Genomic DNA, 20,991 nt, shown 5'->3' on the forward strand with positions numbered 1-20,991 from the left:
AGTTTACTTTCTTGTATCAAGGTCTCTGGTTTACTTTGGTCTTTAACCTTCTTCTTTGTATTTGTAGAACAGTGTCTGAGGCCTTGAGTGTTGTTACTTCTCCTCTTTGAATATTGGCTTCTATGAATTCCTTGGCTTTCCCACTGATTCTTCCTGTGTCTTATCTTTTAGTTGCCTTGGTATTGTGTAAAGATGCATTTCTGCATTCCTCTCCATTTTCAGTTTAATAATTATAAGATTATTTCTCCCTCTCAGAATCTCTGTTTGAAGGTGCCTCAAAAGCCACCTAGCCTTAAGCTATGCCTGGCTTTAAATAACACCCCCAACAAGTAGTCACTCATCCTTTGTTTGAAAACTACAAGGAAGAGGAACCTGTAGCCTTGTAAGGCATCCCATTCCACTTTTGGATAGCTCTAGTCTAGTTATTAAGAAATTGACTCTTTTTAATTGAACTAAATTTACCTCTGTACCTTCCTCCATTACTCTTAGTTCTTTTCTTCTGAGAGCAAGCAAAAGTCTAATTCTTCTTCTACATTATAGTCTTTCAAAAACTTGTAAATAATTATCACATTTCCCCTGCACACATGACTTCTTTTTTGAAGACTAAACGCCCTCATTTCTTTTAGTTGGCTCTCATATAATGTGAATTTGATGTCCTTCACATCTTCATCTCCTTATTCTGTATACTCAATAGCTCATCAATATCCTTCCTCAAATGTGGTGCCCAGAACCAAACACAGTACTCCAGATGTCATCTGACCATGATAAAGACTATCAGAACTATCACCTCCCAAGTCCTAGATACTAGGCGTTCCTTAACGTAGCATAAGATTGCATAACATTTCTTGTCTGCCATATTGCACAATAGACACATTGACCTTTTGGTACCTCTTAATCTTTTTCTAAAGTAAACAACTGTCTAACCACATCTTGTACTTGGGAAGTTGTTATTTTTGAATGCAGGTATAAGACATTGCTATAAAATTGATTCCTATAAAATTTCATTTTATTAGATTTGGCTCTGCTTCCAATCCATGTTTTCCACCAAGAAAATCCCTTTAGTAATTATAAAGTCTCTTTATTGCCCACCTCCAACAAATGTATGATCCAGAAAGAAGCTGTTAGGTTTAAATTTGAATTCCAGTTTTTTATTCTTCTGAAAGGTGTTGAATGAATGAATTAAGAAGCATTTATTAAGTGCTCTGGGAATAAAAATAGGAAAGGGTGGCAATCCCTGCCTTCAGGGAATTTACATTCTCATAGGGGTAGATAATACCTTATGAGATGGTGGCCAGGAAAGGTTGTTTTAATTTGGGAATTCTTTGGAGTGGTACAGTAGTGCAATGTTGATTTGACTACCATTTTCAGATTAGGAAATAAAAAGATTAAGATATCATATAGGCAAGAGGGAGAAAAACAGCTGGAATGAAAATGAACATGCATGCATGGTCCAAGGGAACTGGACCATAAACTACATGACTTAGCTCCTCTCCAGCATAGTCTGTAGAAGTCCATTTGGAAGATGGAGCAGGAGCACCATCAACAGTAGAATGAAAAAAATGATTTGGTTGAAGAAGTATGATCCCAAGAGGTTTAGACCTGAGCCACTTAGCTACTTACAGACTAGGTCTCTTGAGGTCCAGTTTGCAAGACTATAGCTCTGGCAGCTTAATATGTATTTGTTGTATTAAATTGAATGTACTTCATCACAAGCCATGTAGTTAGGGAATGAGAAGATTGAATAGTTTATAGAATCTGGAAGTTGAGTAGCTTCCAAATTATTAATTTATTCAACAGACTTTGGTTAAGCAATTACTCTCTGAATTGCATTGTACTAGATCATGTGAGGAATATTGAAAAAAGATGGCTTTTGTCTTTAAGATGTTGCATTGTGGGGCAACTAGGTGGTGCAGTAGAGAGAGCACCAGCCCTGAAGTCAGGAGGTCCTGAGTTCAAATCTGGCCTTAGACCAAACACTTGACACTTACTAACTGTGTGACCCTGGGCAAGTCACTTAACCCCAATTGCCTTAAAAAAGAAAAAAAAAATGTTTCAAAAAAAGATGTCGCATTGTAATTGGGAAGACAAGACAAATATACAAGTAATAACTGGAGAATATAAGGAAATTTTAAAAAAAAAACAGCATAGCTAACAAAGAGCGAGGGAAGTTAGTGCAAATTGTTATTAGGGATGTACTGTTAGAGAAGATCAGATAGTGTCTTAAGGAAGTGATGTACATACTTTAGCATAAAAGAGGTAAAAAAAAAAAAAAATAGCAGTAAGGAGACCAGCCTACATAGTATAAAAGAATATTAGTAGAGGAAAGAGAAAAGTCTGGAGAAGGATCAGGAAGCAGAGGGAAGATAATTTGTAGAGGAGTTGGAGCCCTGGATTAAAGAATTGATTCAATAAGTGATGGGAAGACATTGTAGTTTCTTAAAGGTATCTTCATACCTCAGTATTTGAACAACTGGTGATTTCATTTGTGTTGGTATTCCCTTCTCTGACGCAAATTGCAGCTCTTAAATGACTTATTATAAGGTCTTTGAGAATTGTCTTGACCAAAAAAATCATCACTCTTGGACTAATCTGGTAGGGAGCCTCTTTGAAATTTGCTAGACTATGGGGGCAGCTAGGTGGTACAGTGGATAGAGCACTGGTCCTGAAGTCAGGAGGACCTGAGTTCAAATCCAGCCTCAGACACACAACACTTACTAGCAGTGTGACCTTGGGCAAGTCACTTAACCCCACTGCCTGGACAAAAAACAAAATTTGCTAGACTAGTCCTTTGATTTTAGACTTAGGTATTGTGACTAGGCGTGTACCCAAAATCTTTTCAATTTAGTAAGGGACTTGATAGAGTTTATCTTTTGATTTCAGTGCCTTTGAAAACACAGGATCACCACACCAGGCTGAGATATCAGAGTAGGACTTTAGTAAAGGTCCTCAAAGGTCTTCATAATTTGGCGCAGTTATTTTGAATTAATGTGACTTTCTGGGATGTCAGCAACACCATACTCAAAGTACCAAAAATCAATTTCAAAGCATGTTTTTGTTATTCACACTACTATGTGTGTCAGTGTAGATAATCGGGCATTACCTATATGTTATGCTTTGGACATAGTGATGTTAAAGTACGTCACAAAAATCATCTAAAGAAAAATATATTCCAGTGTTCAAAAAAAGATCTACACATAAGTTGAAGCTTGCTTTTAAGTTGCTTTTAGCTAAAGGCAGAGACGTGAATTGAAAAAGTTTACAAATCTCAGGTATAGCATTTTGCTTTAGACTTCATTAATCATATTTATCGCTCAACCCTAGATCAATCAATTTTCATTCTTTCAGGTTCTTTTATCGTCATAAGAGACTGCCCTAAAATTAATCTTTATTATGTAAATATGTAATTTTCATTTTTTGAATTTATTCCTGATAAGTTGAAAAAATAAGTAAACCATAAAAATCATAATATAAATTTATCCCCTAGAGGGTTTTATACACTGAGCTTCAACCCAAAGCATTATTGTCATTTGCTAAAGTTCTTAAGTAATGCATCTTTTGCTACCAGTGCCAACAATTCTGCTGCTACAGAATGAACACTGTTTGAACTAGGAGCCACCAGAGATGTTGGTTGGGTTTCTGTGTTTAAGATGTAGTACAGTATCCAATTTTCAGTGCATTTCTTTATTACATATTCTGCATTTGTTCATAAGCTAAATTCCTTTAGGTGTCAGCAAAAATTCTATGTGGGATATCCATATAGACAATGCAGTAGTAATACTGAAACTAAAAAATCAGTGGTACCAGTTGCAAAACCACCTGCTCAACTGGTGGACTTCACATGCTTATTTATTACAAATTTAGAGTTATGGTTATATTTTCTGAAACATCCCTAACAAATACTAAACTTATAGTTTTGTTGTCATTTCTTAAGAAACACTATCATGATCATGACTTAATATTGCTAAGAGCAATGAATTGTTAAAAGTGACTTCTTGGGTTTTTTTTTCCCCCTGACTTGTTTTCCTAGATTGATTCAGTTGAGAACTTTACGTTGTCTAACCCTACTTCACGGGATGAGGAGGTCAAGTCTCACCTCCAGTCAAGGTCCAGGTCTCCTTCCACAGCTAGTGACATTGAACCAATTGAGGTACCTCTCTGGGGCTGTTCTGCTCCCTGACCTTTAACTTGTGACCAGAAACAGTAAATCAATCCCATTACAAAAAAGTGAAGTTTATCTCTTTATTTTACCTATGCTATATAGCACAGCAAAGACATTTAGACTTTGTAGTCTAATATAATTATCACTTGTACAGATAGGTGGGAAAAATCAAATAAGGTAATTGCCCCTCAAGACAAATCCTCCCAAATCAGCTGTATTTTAACTAACCATAGTTTAGCAATATTACGTGTGACAGGATGAAAAATTGAGGAAGTTGGTAGGAACATTCATCAGATACCAGTGCTATATAGTATGATTCTCAAGTGAAATTTTCACACTTTCGTTTTAACTTTTGAAATTTCAGCTCGAACTCAATCGTGCATATAATTAAGTCTTTTAAATGCAGTTACCAAGTCACTCCCGGCTATAAAGTACTCATTTCTGACTAGAATAGTCAACCAACATGAATCTGTTTCTTGTCCTTGTTCCAGTAATGCAGAAAACAGCTGCAGTAGTTCCTGATGTGACTAGAGGGTTTTATTGAGCCAGCCAGTTGACTCTTTTTACTAAAATCAATTCTTTAATAAGTTAAAAAAAAAAAAGCATAGGTCACACCTTTGTCTATGTTACTGAAACTGAAAGATGCACCTATCACTTGCTTATCTTAATCCTCTCCTGTCTTCTCTTGCTAATTCAAGTAGGATTTTATTCTGTGGTTCCAGGGTTGGATTTAGAGTTCTAGTAAGAAAAGAATAAATTTGGGAAACTATACAATATATGTATTGTAGCCATGCCTTAGCCCTGATACATAACCTTAATAAAGGTTTTGTGAAAGCTTTGTAAAACAATAAATAATCCAGGGTTTCTGTTATTTGGCTTATAATGTTAGCATATTTTTTCACTAGTGTTTTACGTATTTCTATAATTAATGTAGTGTCCCACTTTCAGCTTTTTATATATTAAATTCTGATCTGGGTTCAAAATATTTCCCCAGATAGTTTCTGATTAAAACCAATTGAAACTAAATTGAGGTTAACTCCAGAATAGAAGGTGTCAGCTTGAGGAGATCCACAATTCCATTTTTCAGCCTACAAACATACCAACTTTTTCATCTGCTGGAGTGTACAATAACAAAGGCAAAAAAATGTGATCTGTTTTTTCTTAAGAATTCAATATTCTCTCTAACTAGCCTGGACCTCTTATAATCATTACCTATTTCCTTCTGTCAGCTTCCTTCTCACCTTGCTATCCAAGCCAGAGGCCCTTCCTCATATCTCTTGACTTCTATATCCACCACTTAATAAGCAGCCTCTGTTTCAAACACCCTGTCCACCCACGTAGCAGACAAGAAAATCATTAGCTCCTTCTGTTCAAGGACATTACCCACCCCACTACTAATAAAAAGGTCTTGCATTTTGTATAACTAAATAATGAAGAAATGTGCGTGATAACTTATATAATTTTAAAGCCCTGATCATATATTGATTTAACTCCTCTGCTTGTGACAGACTTTCCCATCAATATATTAATTCCTTTATCAAATGTCAACTAATTCTTTTATCATTCCAGTAAGTTTTTAGGTTACATTTATCTTTATACCCATTGCCAAGCCTGTGAAGTCATTATTCATGTGTGAGTCAAGTAGTTATTTGCCTCAACTTAGAACAAGAAAGTTTAACTTTTTTTGAGTCCTGGACCCCTTTGGTCTGGTGAAGGCTGTGGGTCCCTTCTCATAATCATATTTTTAAATTTTTTAAATGCATAGGATTACAATGGAATTATATTGAAATAGTTAACAAAATAATGCAAGGTTAAGAATTCTTGATTTAGAGGTTGATTATTGAAATGTCAGTTATTGCTGTAGCTGTCTATCTCTTAAAGAGCCTTTTTTTAAAGCATTAAGGCTTAAAATATCAAGTGCAAACCAAAACTAAAAATTACTATCTTCCACTTCATGTAGACTACATTCAATGTCTTTTCAGTTTTATTTTTATGTCTTTTCTTTTGCAAGTAATTTTTTTATATTTCCAGATTTAAGCAAGTTTTGCTAAATGAACAAATTTATTTATGAATTTTGGAGGTACATGCATAAACCTAAATGTGTAAATATATTTTATTAATTGGAGTTTTACTCAGTTTTCGTTATACTCATTAGTATAAAGTTTGCCTTGCCTGAGGTTTTTTAGCTTTGTTTACTTTGGTTTAATCTAGTGATGTTTGAAATATCTCAAGACCTTTATATTCCTTTTTTCTCTTGGATTCAGGTTACAGACCACCCTCCACGTTCAGTTCACACACCAACAATGAGATCAGCATATATTGGATCTGGCATCTCCATACCTAAGGTAGTATTCATAAACTTCCTGTTTTCTTAAAAAATGGAAAGAGATTTCTTTTAACTTGTACAGTTACTGTGATCTTTCCTGCTGGTCTTCCTACAGTTCTGCACAGTAAAGCTCCTAGCAAACCTATTCAGACTGTCCTTTTGAAACAATACAATTTCATATACATAAGTTATAGGAAAGAATGGATTAAGAGTTGCTTGTTTTCTGTTTTTTTGAAGTTGTTTTAAAGTGTCTTAGACTTCTACATATTGTTGTAGAGAATAATGCTAGTTTAAGTTTACCTCTCTTGACCCTATGGTAATATACACTGCTGGCAGTAAAAAGATATACATTTCACTGAAAATTTGTGGTGGATTATTCTTTTTTCATTCTATTCAATATAGCTGTGTTTTGTTTAATATAAGAGAGAGAGAAGGACGTGGTCATTTCAAATACCCATAAAGAAATTCTGTAGTATTTTCAAAGGAAGTAGATTAAAAATCAAAATCCCATAAAGTATATATTTGTCAGCAATGAAATCATAATTACCCATGGCAAAATTTTAAAGTTCCAGAAGAGGAAACAAGGAGTAATTTCTTACTCTTAAATGTTCTATTGATCTAATCTTACCTATTTACTCTTACTCATAGAGAATCTAAAGCCCACGAGTACCTGAAATGGAAGAAAGATTCTTCTTTCTGACCTTGATTTTGGAAGTTTTAGCCTCTTCTCAGAAGTACTAAAATGCTGTATCATTTTCAAACATAAATTATCCTAGCTTTAATAACCTCTGATATCATATTGTTTATTGAAGCTACTGAGCAGTGGACATGTTGGCCTGTTTTAATTTTTTGATTCCCGTTCACCATTTGGCAGAAACATTAAAGATCAGTGTTATGACCAAAAGGAAGGAAATAAGGAACTTGAATAATTATCTGTATGTATTTTTCTATAGCACCCACTCCCAGTGTATAAAAATTAGGCTGTGTTATAGAATAATTGATACAATCAAAATCTTTCATTGTGTTATATAATTTTCTTATGGGTTCAGTAAAATGGAAGAGTGTATCTTTTCCAGAAGCGCTAATAACTTTAAATACATTATGCACCTTCATTTTAAGAGTACTCTGCCAAAATAGTCTGAATTTTCCCCACAACCATAGAATTCTGAATTAGAGCTCTATTTGCTTAAGTAGACCTAAAAATAATGAGTATGTAAAGTGATTTCTTGGGCACTGCACACAATTGTTTTGTAGTTCAAACTTATTTATTCCTATTCCTCTACTACTTTTGTTTCAAGGACGCATCACCTTCTCATTAACAGAAGTGAAAAAAAATGAAATATTTTTCTTTGGACAGATTAATTGATGGTTTTAAAGTTTTAGTCAGTTTCTGATAAATATATAAATTCACTTTAAACATTGCATGTAGAAAATATTTAGATAGTTGAAAGAAGTTAATTTGGTTTTCAGCAAGTTTCTTAACTTAAGATGTAAACAATTGTAATGTGCTTGATATGAAGGATAAAAATGAAAGATATTTGTGATGTTAACCGGACAAAAATATCTAAAGTTCTGTTATTCATATGATTATCATTTTCACTTTTGCCTATAAGCATGACATAACCATGTCTTATGTAGCCTGATATCCTTTCCACTAATTCTCTTGAATAACAAGTTATAAATTCATCTCAAACTTTGGCCCAGATACGGATTTGAATGCAGTGTGTTGTTGTGGAAAGGGCACCAAGCTGAAAGTCAGAAAAAAGAAAAGTTGTAGTCCCTGCCTTGTCACTTCCTCACTGAGCTCACTCCTCCTCCCTCTTGCAGCTTTCTTGTTTCTAAAATGAGCAGCTTGGGGGCAACTAGGTGGTGCAGTGCATAGAGCTCCAGCCTTGGAGTCAGGAGGACCTGAGTTCAAATCTGGCCTCAGACACTTGACACTTAACTAGCTATGTGACCCTGGGCAAGTCACTTAACCCCAATTGCCTCACTAAAAAAAGCAAAAACAAAAAATAAAATAAAATAAAATAAAAAAATGAGCAGCTTGGACAAGGCAGTTTGAAGGATGCTTTTAGTTCCATCTCCTGCAGTTTTCAGTATAAAGAGAGATATCTAGAGTGAATGGGACACAAGGCTAGTGCCTGTCATGGAGGCAGCTGGTGGCACAGTATGCGGAGCACCAGGCCTAGAGTCAGGAAGACCTGGACACTTGCTAAAACTGTGACCCTAGGCAAGTCACTTAACTGTTGTTTGCCTTAGTTTCCTCATCTGTAAAATGGGGCTAATAATACTACCACAGAGTTGTTGTGAGGATCTAACGAGAATTATCTGTTTAAAAAAAAAATGCGTAACACAGTGCCTAGCACATAATCGATTCTATATAAATATTTATCCCTTTCCCCTACCCCTTTTTCCCACTGCCTTTCTAAAACTATCATCTGCCCCAAGATTGAAGTTTCTCTGGAAAGAAGAGGAAAGCTACACCTTCCTTACTTTTGTACTGCTTTTATTGAGGAAGAGAATAGAATTTACTTACAACCTTAATTTTGAAACTTTCAGTATTCTTTTTTAAATTTCCAAGATCATATTAAAGAAGAATCCACAACTTTTGTGGGATACTATGAGTAATATATGACCCAGTATCTAGGGTATAATAGGGATAGGGACTAGACCTATGATTTCATTGATAAATAAGGAACTTCCAGATGAGGAAACTCCTCCCACCAATGCAGGTTGGCACTTTTTCTGCAACTTTTAGTCTTGGAGAATTGCTTAGAACACTAAGTGACTTGCCCATGTAGATGAGCATGCCAAGGATACATTTCTATATAAGGTTATAATGTAAGAAAATATGCAATTACCTTATCACAGAATAACTGTCAACATATGCTTTTATCCATTTGTTTCGTAGCCGAAGGCCCACCAGTTTGTAGTAAAATCGTTTAACACTCCTACCAAATGTAATCAGTGCACATCTCTGATGGTTGGTTTGATAAGACAGGGCTGTGCTTGTGAAGGTAAGAATGGAGAGGTAAAAAAATGGAAATTTAGATTCATATTTTTAGTTGAGAGTATTATTCACACAATTTTATTCTGCTAAAATCCTGAAGTTATGATTTTTGCTTAAAGCATTTATTTCATTTTTCTTTTGCAATTAAGACATTTTAGAAACAATGATAGCAATTTGCTGAATAAATATCCGTCTTAACCTATTTGTATTACTTAGGAAAATAGAAAGATAGTTCATGGCAACTAAGAATTCTCTAAGAGTTACGTTTCATTTCCCGTTAACACTAATGGGAAGAATTCATAGTTCAGAAGCCACATGCTTTTGTGACGAAGAAAAAATGAAAATTTTCCTTTAATCTTTTTAATGTACCCTTTGAGTGTAATTTCACCAATGTTTAAAAGGGCAATACACATTCAGATGGACTAAGTTTTTTTCACTATACCACAAAATATTTTTATAAATGATTTTATGTTAGAGATTTTTCATTGCTTATCAAGGTCCAGTGAATAACACTTTGACATTAGATAAAATTTATTTGCCTTAGGGTCAATTTTTTTTCTCTTAGGAATATCTCTGAAATTATACTAGAATTCAGTAGAAGAAAAATTATTCATTTCATAATATTATAAAGTATATTTCAGACAACACTTTATAACACCTGTCTTTCCTGAAATGTTACCTACGCATTGTAGTGATATTGACACAACATAACAGCCACAATAATTGTTACTGACATTTTAAACTGTTCCAATTCAGATAAATTATGACCTAAGCTTTTACTTATAATATTCAGTCAATTAACAAATATTTATTAAGGACCTATGTGCTCAGTCTTTCACAACTCTATACATTGTACATTACTGAAAAGACTAGAAATTATCTATTAAGCCCAGTGTGGTAGTACATGAGTTTGTAATTCTAACTACTGAGAGACTGAGGCTGGTGGCTATCTTGAGCTCATGAGTTCTGAGCTACATTGGGCAATGCTGACTGAATATCAGCACTAAATTCAGTATTGATATGGTGAGCACTCAGGAGCCAGGAGGCCACCAGGTGCACTAAGGAGGAGCATACCTGCCCAAGTTGAAAACAGAGCAGGTCAAAACTGTTCTGCCAATCAGTATTAGGATCAGGCCCATGAGTAGTCCTTGTACTTCTAGCCTGGGCAAAATGGGAAGACCCAGAATTTTTTTTTTAATTAAAAACAAAAAAGGAATGAGCAATTAAAAACCTTACCCAAGTTTGAAGTGTATTGTGTTCCCACTATCTGTGGTAAAGAGCTCAGAATACTGGATTATTTAAAAATAATGTTCATTTTTGTAGTAGTTCACAATGAGACACAAAAGAATTCTCTTTGTGTATCTTCTTTCTTTGATTCTAAATTAATTTCTAAGAGAGCTCTGCTTTAGGACTCATTTTTAGATAAAGTAAATTACATAAGATATTACAGATGACAAAACTGCATCACTGATTTTGATGTTAAATTCACTCTTGACATATACATTTCTATGATGGTGGCATTTGCATCCCTGTGAAGGAATAGTTGTTGTTGTTTTTTTTCTTTTTCCTAAATGCATCAAGCATGAATAGGTCATATAAATCTGTGGTTTACATGACAGGGGGTCATTTTAGATTTTAGCTTTTTAAAATATATGCTAGTCAGTCACTTTAATCAGATGTACAACAAATATCATTATAATACTAGGAATATTGTCACCTACTTCTAATAAATTGCATTCAATTTCTTACTAATAAACAAACATATCATTTTTAGAAAACCATTACTTAACCAATCATTAAAAATGATCAAGCTAAAAACAGGTATGAGAATGTACTTAGGACAGTGTCTTACACATACTTAGAATATAGTGGATATTTGCTGGTTAAATTAATAAGTAAATTATCACAAAGATAATATCATATTTTTTTTTGTCCTCTAAGTATGTGGATTTTCATGTCATGTTACCTGTGCGGACAAAGCTCCAGCATTTTGTCCAATTCCTCCTGAACAAACAAAAGCCCCTCTGGGAATAGACCCACAAAAAGGAGTTGGAACAGCATATGAAGGCCATGTTAGGGTAAGAGTCACTGGTATGGGGAAAGCATGTTATTATGTAATTTTATTAATCAATTACAATTAAAGTCAAATTCTACCACTTTTTATTAAAAATACTTTTCAGAGATATCAGGTGACCCAAACTGACAATTGAGTTTCTAGGTTTACCTTCCAGAGCAGACATATGAAAGGAGAAAGTAATGCTGTTGATTACCTGATACTGAATATGTCTTATTCAATATTTCAGTAACTTATCTTTTTCATGTTTTATTCTTTTCATTTGTTTCTGTTGCCAATATGAAAAAAGGCAAAACTGGGGCAGCTAGGTTAGCACAGTGGACAAAGCACTAGCCCTGGAGTCAGGAGGACCTGAGTTCAAATCCTGCCTCAGACACTTGACACTTACTAGCTATGTGACCCTGGGCAAGTCACTTAACCTCAATTGTCTCTCACCAAAAAAAAAAAAAAAAGAAGAAGCAGCAAAACTATAGCGATATATTCACCTGAGACAATCAACATGAAGAAGAGGTAGGGCAGGGCTCACCTCAGTGTTACCTGTGAGGAGAAAATATACCTCAGGCAGGGATTGGTAGATTGGCTTCTGGTAGGAGGAAGTAGACCATGAAGATATCTCAGAATTTCTACTCTGTTGATAGTTGGCCACTTGGAAAAATTGTGCTGCCATTACAGAGTATGGAGCTGGGCACAGGAGAAAAGAAGGCCAGTGATGGGGTGGGACAAAAAGGAAACTTCCTGCAGTAATCTGTGGTAGAGCTAGGCAGGAGAAGCAGCACCCTCCAGGAAGGTGCTGTTAGAGCTCTCTAAATTCCGTGTCCTAGTAACAGCTCTACATAAAGGTGATAGTGAATCTTTAGTATCTTTGTATTTTCATAAACTTGATGACTCTGTTTCTTACTTTCATTTTCTTTTTTTTTTTTAATCAAAATTAAAGGTCCCCAAACCAGCTGGAGTGAAGAAAGGTTGGCAGCGAGCATTGGCTGTGGTTTGTGACTTCAAACTCTTCCTATATGATATAGCTGAAGGAAAAGCATCCCAACCCAGTGTGGTAGTCAGTCAAGTGATTGATATGAGGTAAGTTGAGAAGGTGAAAGCGTTTTTCATCACAGTAAAATAGGAATGCAGAGTTATTACTTAATAAGATTCACTGATCACTTTTCTATTTGTTTATATTTTTAGTTATAAATTTTTGTCTAAGCTCTGCTTTGGCTACAACATAAATTTTTAATATGTTGATTCATTCTTAGCATTTTCTTTAAGACAATATGGTATTGTGGAAAATATGCATGATTTAAAGTCAGAAAATCTGGGTTCTATCCTTCCTCTGATATGTACTGCCTGTGTGACCTTGGACACTTAATCTGTCTGGGCCTCAGTCCCTTAATCTGTAGAGAAAGGAATAGATAGAACTACAAGTTACTTTCTAGCTTTATATCTATGATACTATGATCTTATGTAATTATTTATTGTTTCTATGATTTGTTCATTGACCTGTTCATTCTTCCACATGTCTGAAAACATTTCAGATGAAAGCGGTACTTTGAAATCCCTAACAGTTAATTTTTTTTTGTCTGTTGCTACCTATATTAGCAATAGAAGAAAGGGAAAGGAGGTGAAGATTTTACTTAACTGGAAGGAAAAAAAAGAAAGAATTAGATGACTGGATAAAAGGAAGAAAAGGAATTAAAAAGTGAAGTAAATTACCAATACTAGGGAAAAGGAAGAGAGGGAAGTTGAGGTGACGAGAGGGTTGCTTTAAAATAGATTAACCAAATATAATGAGGCAAAGTATTGACTTCATAGAGGATGATGAAGAAAATCCTAATAGAGAATACAATGAATATTAGATAAAAATGGAAGAAAATGTAAACACAAATCATATCTTTAAATATGAATGGATTAAACAACACAATAAAACAATAGAACAACAGATTGGATAAGAAATCAAAATCCAAAAAAAATTATAGGTAACACACCTAAAAAGCAAAGACATATACAGAATAAAAATGAGGAGCTAGAAATAATGCATTTACCATGCATCAGGTGAAATAGAAAAGGCTAGACTTGCAATCATGCTATTAAAGCAAAAACAAAAATTCAAAACATACAGATGAATAGGGAAACTACATTTTGCTGAAAAGGAACCATAAACAACAAACCAATATCAATATTAAACTTAAATGCTCCAAATTCGTAGCCTCTAAATTTGTTAAAAAAAAAAAATTTAATTGAATCCCAAGAAAACAGACAATAATACAATAATAGCAGAACACGAATGTCCTCTCGGACATAAACAGAAAAAACATAATAATCAGTTCAAGGAGCACATAGACCCAAATGAAGACTTAACAATGAAATCATAAATAATGAATGGGTCAAAGAACAAAATGTAGAAACAGTAATTATGTGAAAGAAAATTATAATGATGAAATTATATGCCTAAAGTTCTGCTATGCTGCTAAAACAGTCCTCAGGGAAATAATTATATCCCTAAAGCATACCTTAACACAGTAGAAATGATTAATGAACTTAATATGCATTAGAAAAAAAATCAAAAGTTAAACCAAATGAACAAAATCAAAATATATACAGAAGAGAAGTTATTTAAAATTAGAGGAGAAATAGACAAATTGGAAACCAAAAAAAAGAATATGAAAATAATAAAACTAACCATGGATTCTTTGAAAAAACTGCCAACCTGATTAAAGAGGACAGAAAATCAATAAAATAGTAAATAATCAACATGAAATCACGAAACAGGAAGAAATAAAAAATAATTATAACTTCCTATGCACAATTTTAGTTTATACTAACAAAAATGAAAGCATAAAAGAAATACAGAGATACTTTTAAAATATAAATTACTCAAATTAACAAAAGACCAAATAGAGATCTTACATGCTCTGTTCTCAGAAAAGGAAACAGAAATCGCTGTAAAGGAACTACCAAACAAACAAACCAAAAAAAAAAAAGCAATTCCTGTTCCCAGATAGATTGACAAGAGAATTCTATCAAACTTTTAAAGAAAAAATTAGTACTAATACTATGCAAATTATTCACAAAAATTTAAAAAGAAAATGCTATACCAGACTCCATTTATGAGACACACATAGTCTCAGTATCTAAACCAGGTTAGGATAAAGCACAGACGAACTATAGAACAATATTATTAATGAATGTGAATTCAAAAATTTTAAATAAAAACCTCTCAAACAAGCTGCAACAATTTATCCAAGGAATTACTCATTATGAACAAATTAGATTAATACCAGGCATGCAAAGCTACTTCTTCAGTAGGAAAGCAGTAAACAAAATTAATCGTATTAAAAACAAAAACATTCAAAACCACACGATTATCTCAATAGATGCCAGAAAAGCTTGTGACGTTGTTGTTAAGTCGTGTTTAACTCTTCATGACCCCGTGACAAAGCATAACTTTAATTTATGCTAAAAACACAAGATATAGACATAGAGAATTTGTAAAATACTACAAGAAGTATTTATCTAAAATGAAAAGTAAGTGTCATATGCAATGGGGATATACTATAAAGTTTCTCGGTAAAATCTTAAAAAAGTAAAGCAAGGCTTCCTACTCTTCTTGCTATTATTTGATATAGTTTTAGAAATGTTAGCAATGAGACAAGAGAAAGAAATTAAAGTCATTAAAACAGGTTAAAAGGAGATAAAACCATTTAATGATGATATGACATTTCACTGATGAAATGATTCCTAGGGAATCAGCAAAAATACTGAGACAGTAGCTTCAGCAACCAACCATGCAGGCTACAAAATGAGCACATAAAAATCAATAGCCCTTCTGTTTAATAATAACAAAATTCAAGAAATAGTAAATGAAAACCTCATTCAAAAGTTCTAAAATATTTGGGGGTCAGTCTATCAAAGCACACCAAATACTTGAATACATCCCATTACACAGTGCTCTTTAAAGGAATAAAGAACAATTTAAGGAATTTGGAGGAGTGTTCAAGTGTTCAAGTGCCCTCGACTCAGTCATGCCTATACTACCAAAGTTAATTTACAGTTTTAATGTTTTTTCAATCTAACTGCATTAGGGATACTTTACAGAACTCGATAAGGTAATAACATCCATTTGGAGAAACAAAAGATCTATAATGTCAAGGGAAATAATGAAAAAAGGTAGGTATAGAGGGGAAATAGCACTTTTAGACCTCAAACTATATTATAAAGCTATAGCCATCAAAATCACTGGATGTTGGTTAAAAAGTAGAAAAGTAGTTCATAGGAACAAACTAGACAAGGTAGAATCAAAAACAATAGAATTCAATAATCTCGTTTCCAATAATTGGAAAACATAAATTACTTAGGAAATAATATGAACAGGCAGTTTTTCTGTGAAGAAATCAAAACTATACATAGTCATGTAAAAAATGCTCTAAATCATTATTGATTAGAGGAAATGCAAATTCAAACAACATTGAGGTATCATCTTCCACTTGTCAAATTGGCTAAAATAATACATACCCTTCAATTGAGGAATGGCTAAACAAGTTGTGGTATATGATTATGATGGAATCTACCTGTGATATAAGAAAGGCTGAGCTGATTGAGTTTAGAAAAACATGTAAAGACTTGTACCTGTGAAGGAAGATGCTATTTACCTCCAGAGAAAGAACTGATAAGTAGAAATATATATGTATATGTATATGTATATGTAAATACAGATTTGTGTTTGATTTTAGCCTTCTCTAGAGTGGATTGGGGAGGGAAGAAAAAATAAATAAAAAGTTCACAGCGGAGAACAAACAAAAACTTAGAAGAAAGCAAAGAAAAGTTGGGTAGCTTTGAAAACAATGTGTAGTACTTACTACATAGTTTTAAAAAAAAAAAGTAAAGTCTGAAATGGAAATTTATAGCTTTATATTGAATTCTCTGTTTATGTTCTGCTATGTACATGGAAGTGTTCTTTTTTTCTCATTTTATATTTTTTAAAGTGAATCAAATTTTTTAAAAAAAATTACTTGTAAGATGGAATAGCTCATAAGGAGTGGGACAGATACTCAGAAAAATCTTGGTAATATAAAAACAAATATATTAACAAAAATGTGTTTTAAAATAACTGAGCATATTCAGGCACGTTGCTCTCACTAAAAATGTCCTGACTAAAAATATTTTTAGGAGAGCAAAAAAGTTTTTTGTATCATTAATAAAATATATTCACAAAAGAAAAAAACATTGTATAATGGTTTCAGATATTATTAATTCTTGAAGATCATATTGTAGAACAATTCCAATCTGAAATGTAGGCAAAATATATATGTAGAGAGAGAGATGTAGATATATAGATATATATTCAATAAAATCTCATTAAGAGTCTTATATTTTAAATCTTTTTGGTACATAATATGCAATCAGGCCTTCCTATCTGTTTGGGCCAAAGGAAAGTGAAATTTTTCTTAATAATGGAAAAGATTTTTTTTAATTTAAAGTATGAATGAGAAAAATTAAATAATTAAAACTTTTAGCTTTGGAGGATTCTCTAATGAGGAATTGTTATTGCCTTATCCTCGAAAGCAAATTATATTATGAAATCTATGTCTTCAAAGCTCATAATTATTTCTGATTCAAGATAATATTGTACTCCTTGCAGAATATTTTGGCTGTTGCCTACCAGTTTAATTGGGAGAAAAAGAAATTGTTTTAAAATCAGATTTGAGTGTTCTTTTCATTATGAAATTACGTTGTTGTTGTTGTTGTTGGCAGTGGGGGTTAAGTGACTTGCCCAGGGTCACACAGCTAGTAGGTGTCAAGTGTCTGAGGCCAGATTTGAACTCAGGTCCTCCAAGGCTGGAGCTCTATCCACTGTGCCAGCTAGCTGCTCCTTAAAATTCCATTTTGAGGGCTGCTACTTGTACTTATCTGAATATTCATATAAATAAATAAACAATAACTAAAACTTTAAAAATAAAATAATAAGAAGAAACAGTAACTCACTTTAACTGTTTTGCTTTTTTCAGAGATGAAGAGTTTTCCGTGAGTTCAGTTTTGGCATCTGATGTTATTCATGCAAGCCGAAAGGATATCCCCTGTATCTTTAGGGTAAGTGTATATGCTAGAATTTATTCTCTCAAGTCTAAATTTTTCTCCTGAATATATACTGTGTCTATATCTAGATTGTAAGCTTCCGAAGAACAGAGATGAGACTATGGTAGTGAACATGAGAGAAGGCTGAGATGCTCAACCCCTATTTTTCTTCTATTTTCTCTTTCAAAAAGAGTGATCTTTGGGCTAGAAAGGACAAATCAAAAATTGTCAATAGATAGTTGTTAACCATGATAAATAGGGAAGTAGTAAGAGAACTCCTAGCTATATTTGATTAGTTTAAGCAACCATTTCTGAAAGAATCATATCCCAGGGTACTGAAAGTATTGGCAGATGTAATTTCTGAACCAGCATCAGTAATCTTTGAAAGGTCATAAGAATCAGAGAGCTATTCAGGGTTTGGAAGATGGCAAACATCCTCCTAAAAGGAGAGAAAATAGACTCTACAAACTATCGGCCCGTGAGCTTGACTTTCTCCTTACCAGAATTCTAAAATATGGTGTTCTTTAAATTTGGTTCAAAAATCCAATTCCATATATATTGGTAAGTCAGATCAACAGATTATCTATTAAATGCTTATTCTATGTCATGCACTGAATACAATAACTCCTTGAGATGTAAATACAAGCCAAAAAGAAATATAGTCCCTACCCTCAAGAAGCTTACATTCTAGTGGAGGAAGTCAACACACAAAATTCCATGTGGGGATGTGGTGGTGAATTCCAGTCAGTGAGAAGCAGAGCTTGGAGGGGAGTGAAGGGCTCACCTGGGCCATTGCTCAAAATAGAATTTTTCAGGAAGAACTCGTCAGTGAGAAAAGAGGGACCACAGGTAAGAAGTAGGAAGAGGGAATAGGTTTTTCCAGGGTAAGAAGACATAGATATGTTTGACTAGATCACAACTTGTCTGAAAAAAATTGGAAAGTTTTAACGGATCATAAGATTAATGTGATTCAGTGGTGTGATACGGTAACCAAAATAGATGCAGTCTTAGGTTGCATTAAGGAAGGCATGGAGTCCAAGACTAGAGAGGTGATAGTGCTGCCCTTGTCAAACCAAGTTTGGAGTATAGTATCGTACACTTTAGGAAGGATATTAATGAGCCAAAGAATGTCCTGAAGAAAGTAACTAGAATAATGTGAAGACCTCAAGATCATGCCTTCTAATAATCATGTGTTGAAACTAATCCGTAAACATTTATAAAGTACGGACTATATATATATACCAGGAACAGTACTAAACTCTGGGGATACAAAAAGAGACAAAAAACAGTCGCAGCCCCTAAGGAGCTCGCAGTCTCACAGGGGAGACAACATGCAAGCAAATATATACAAAGCAAGCTATATACAGGATAAATAGGAAGTAATTAACGGAAGAAAGGTTTCCAGCAAAAGCAGGCATTTTACATGGGAGGTCTGTAGGCAGAGCAGAGGAGGGAGAGCCTGCCAGGATGGAGGACAGTCAGAGAACACACCAAGGGTAGAGAGAGAGTGTGTTTTGTTCATGGAATAACCAGGAGGCTGTTGTCACTGGATTGAAGAAGGGGAGTGAGGTTTAAGAAGATTGGAAAGGTTGGAGGGGGCTAGGTTATAAAGGATTTTGAATGGCATTCTGCCAAAATGGAACATTTTGTATTTGATTCTAGAGGTAGCAGGGAGCCACTGGAATTTATTAAGTAGGGAGTGAGAATGGAAGGCAAAGTGAACATTTGTAGGTATCTTCAAGTATTTGAAGAGCATAGCATTCATTTAATTAGCACTTATGAAGTGACCAGCACAGTACTTAACCCTAGGGATACAAGGAAAGGTCAGAACAGGGTCCTTGTCCTCAAGGAGTTCACAGTTTAGCAAGGAAGACACCATGCACACAACTCTGTAAGTGTAAGGTCTATACATTAAAAATGGGAGGTAATCTCTAAGAGAAGAGGCAGGGGGGTAGGAAGAGTATTGGAGATGGAGATGGCAGAGGCCTGCTGCCAAAGGTGGGAAATGAGCTGACACTCATGCAAAGTAATCTCACTTTCATTTTAATCTAAAATGTCAGTGTACAACAGCCAGAGAATATATCTTTCTGAACATTTCTGATGTGTTTTTTAACAAACTACATTTAGTTTCCAGCATACGTATAGTATATTGTTTAGTGAAAATATCCAAATATGTTAATGACCGGAAAAAGCAATTTAATACTAGCATTTTGCAGATTCTCTCACCTTTGCTTTTGTCATGAATTCTCATGCTGATAATAAGTTATTCTGTTAATGAGAAACTACTTAACTGTGTTGGTGATGTCAATAAAAAAAAACCATTTTAAAGGCTGTCACTTGTGCTCTTTTTTGATATGTCAGAAACTAAGCTAGAATAAAAATACTTGTTTCCTAATGTATTAACAATCTATTTTTTTTTTAGGTAACAGCTTCTCAGCTTTCAGCATCAAGTAACAAATGTTCAGTCCTGATGTTAGCAGATAGTGAGAATGAGAAGAGCAAATGGGTGTGCTTACTGAATGAACTGCACAGGATTTTGAAGAAGAATAAACTTAAAGACCGTTCAGTCTACATGCCTAAAGAGGCCTATGACAGCACTCTCCCCCTCATTAAAACAACCCAAGCAGCAGCCATCATAGGTGGGAATTGTCTGATCAACATTGAATCCTTTTTCTGTCAGTGAAAATACCTTGCTGTCAAGACTTGTCAAGCTATACAGCAGTATCATGGGCAGTGATGATGTTGATCATTTTCTGTAGTTTTCATTTCTAATTATATGTGTATGAAGTATTTACTTTCTCATACACCTCATACCTAGACTCTTTAGTTACCTTGCTTAACTAGGTCTGGAAGTTCAGTGGATCCTCTAACACTTACATAACCCCAGGCAAATCACTTAACCCCTTTTAGTCTGTTTCCTTATCTGTAAAATGGGGATAAAAATAGCATCTCATTTACTGGGTTGTTGGGAGGATCAAATGAGATCGTATAAATGTGATGCTTTGTAAATCTTAGAACTCTATATAAACACTAGTTTTTATTATCATCTATTGAGTCTAAATTGGCTAGGTAAAATTGGTTCTAAATCACCCTGTAGAACTATATCAAGTTCTTCCTTTCACATTATGTCCTCATTAAGCAAAAAAATGGAACTCAAACTCAGATCTTTGTCTATTTTTTCTGATTATAAATATTATTATAGCTGGCATGGAAGCTTATCTTTGTTTTAGTTCTCACTTGTTTAAAAAAGTATTGATAAAGATTGTTTAGCAATGATCAGGCTTTTGATCTTTCAATCATTGTCTTTTGAGATAGGTAATACTGTTTTTCTTGCAAGGAAAATGAATTGTATAAATGAA

General features: G+C 34.0%; 1 protein-coding gene across 2 annotated transcripts in view; it reads left to right on the forward strand.

The window, feature by feature from the left end:
- LOC114049604 (serine/threonine-protein kinase MRCK alpha) overlaps positions 1–20,991 on the forward strand; it is a 410,500-nt gene that overhangs the window by 347,430 nt on the left and 42,079 nt on the right. Inside the window, exons 22-28 of one of the 2 annotated variants that reach the window (XM_027870863.1) lie at positions 4,028–4,147; positions 6,424–6,504; positions 9,397–9,502; positions 11,437–11,573; positions 12,504–12,643; positions 17,566–17,647; positions 20,055–20,271. In XM_027870863.1, coding sequence (XP_027726664.1) covers positions 4,028–4,147; positions 6,424–6,504; positions 9,397–9,502; positions 11,437–11,573; positions 12,504–12,643; positions 17,566–17,647; positions 20,055–20,271 — 883 coding nt within the window. The remainder of the gene's footprint in view (positions 1–4,027; positions 4,148–6,423; positions 6,505–9,396; positions 9,503–11,436; positions 11,574–12,503; positions 12,644–17,565; positions 17,648–20,054; positions 20,272–20,991) is intronic. The other variant, XM_027870864.1, reaches the window with a different exon arrangement.

This window comes from Vombatus ursinus, unplaced genomic scaffold (assembly GCF_900497805.2).
Source record: "Vombatus ursinus unplaced genomic scaffold, bare-nosed wombat genome assembly UNPS02014798.1, whole genome shotgun sequence".
NCBI classification, from domain to species: Eukaryota; Metazoa; Chordata; class Mammalia; order Diprotodontia; family Vombatidae; genus Vombatus; species Vombatus ursinus.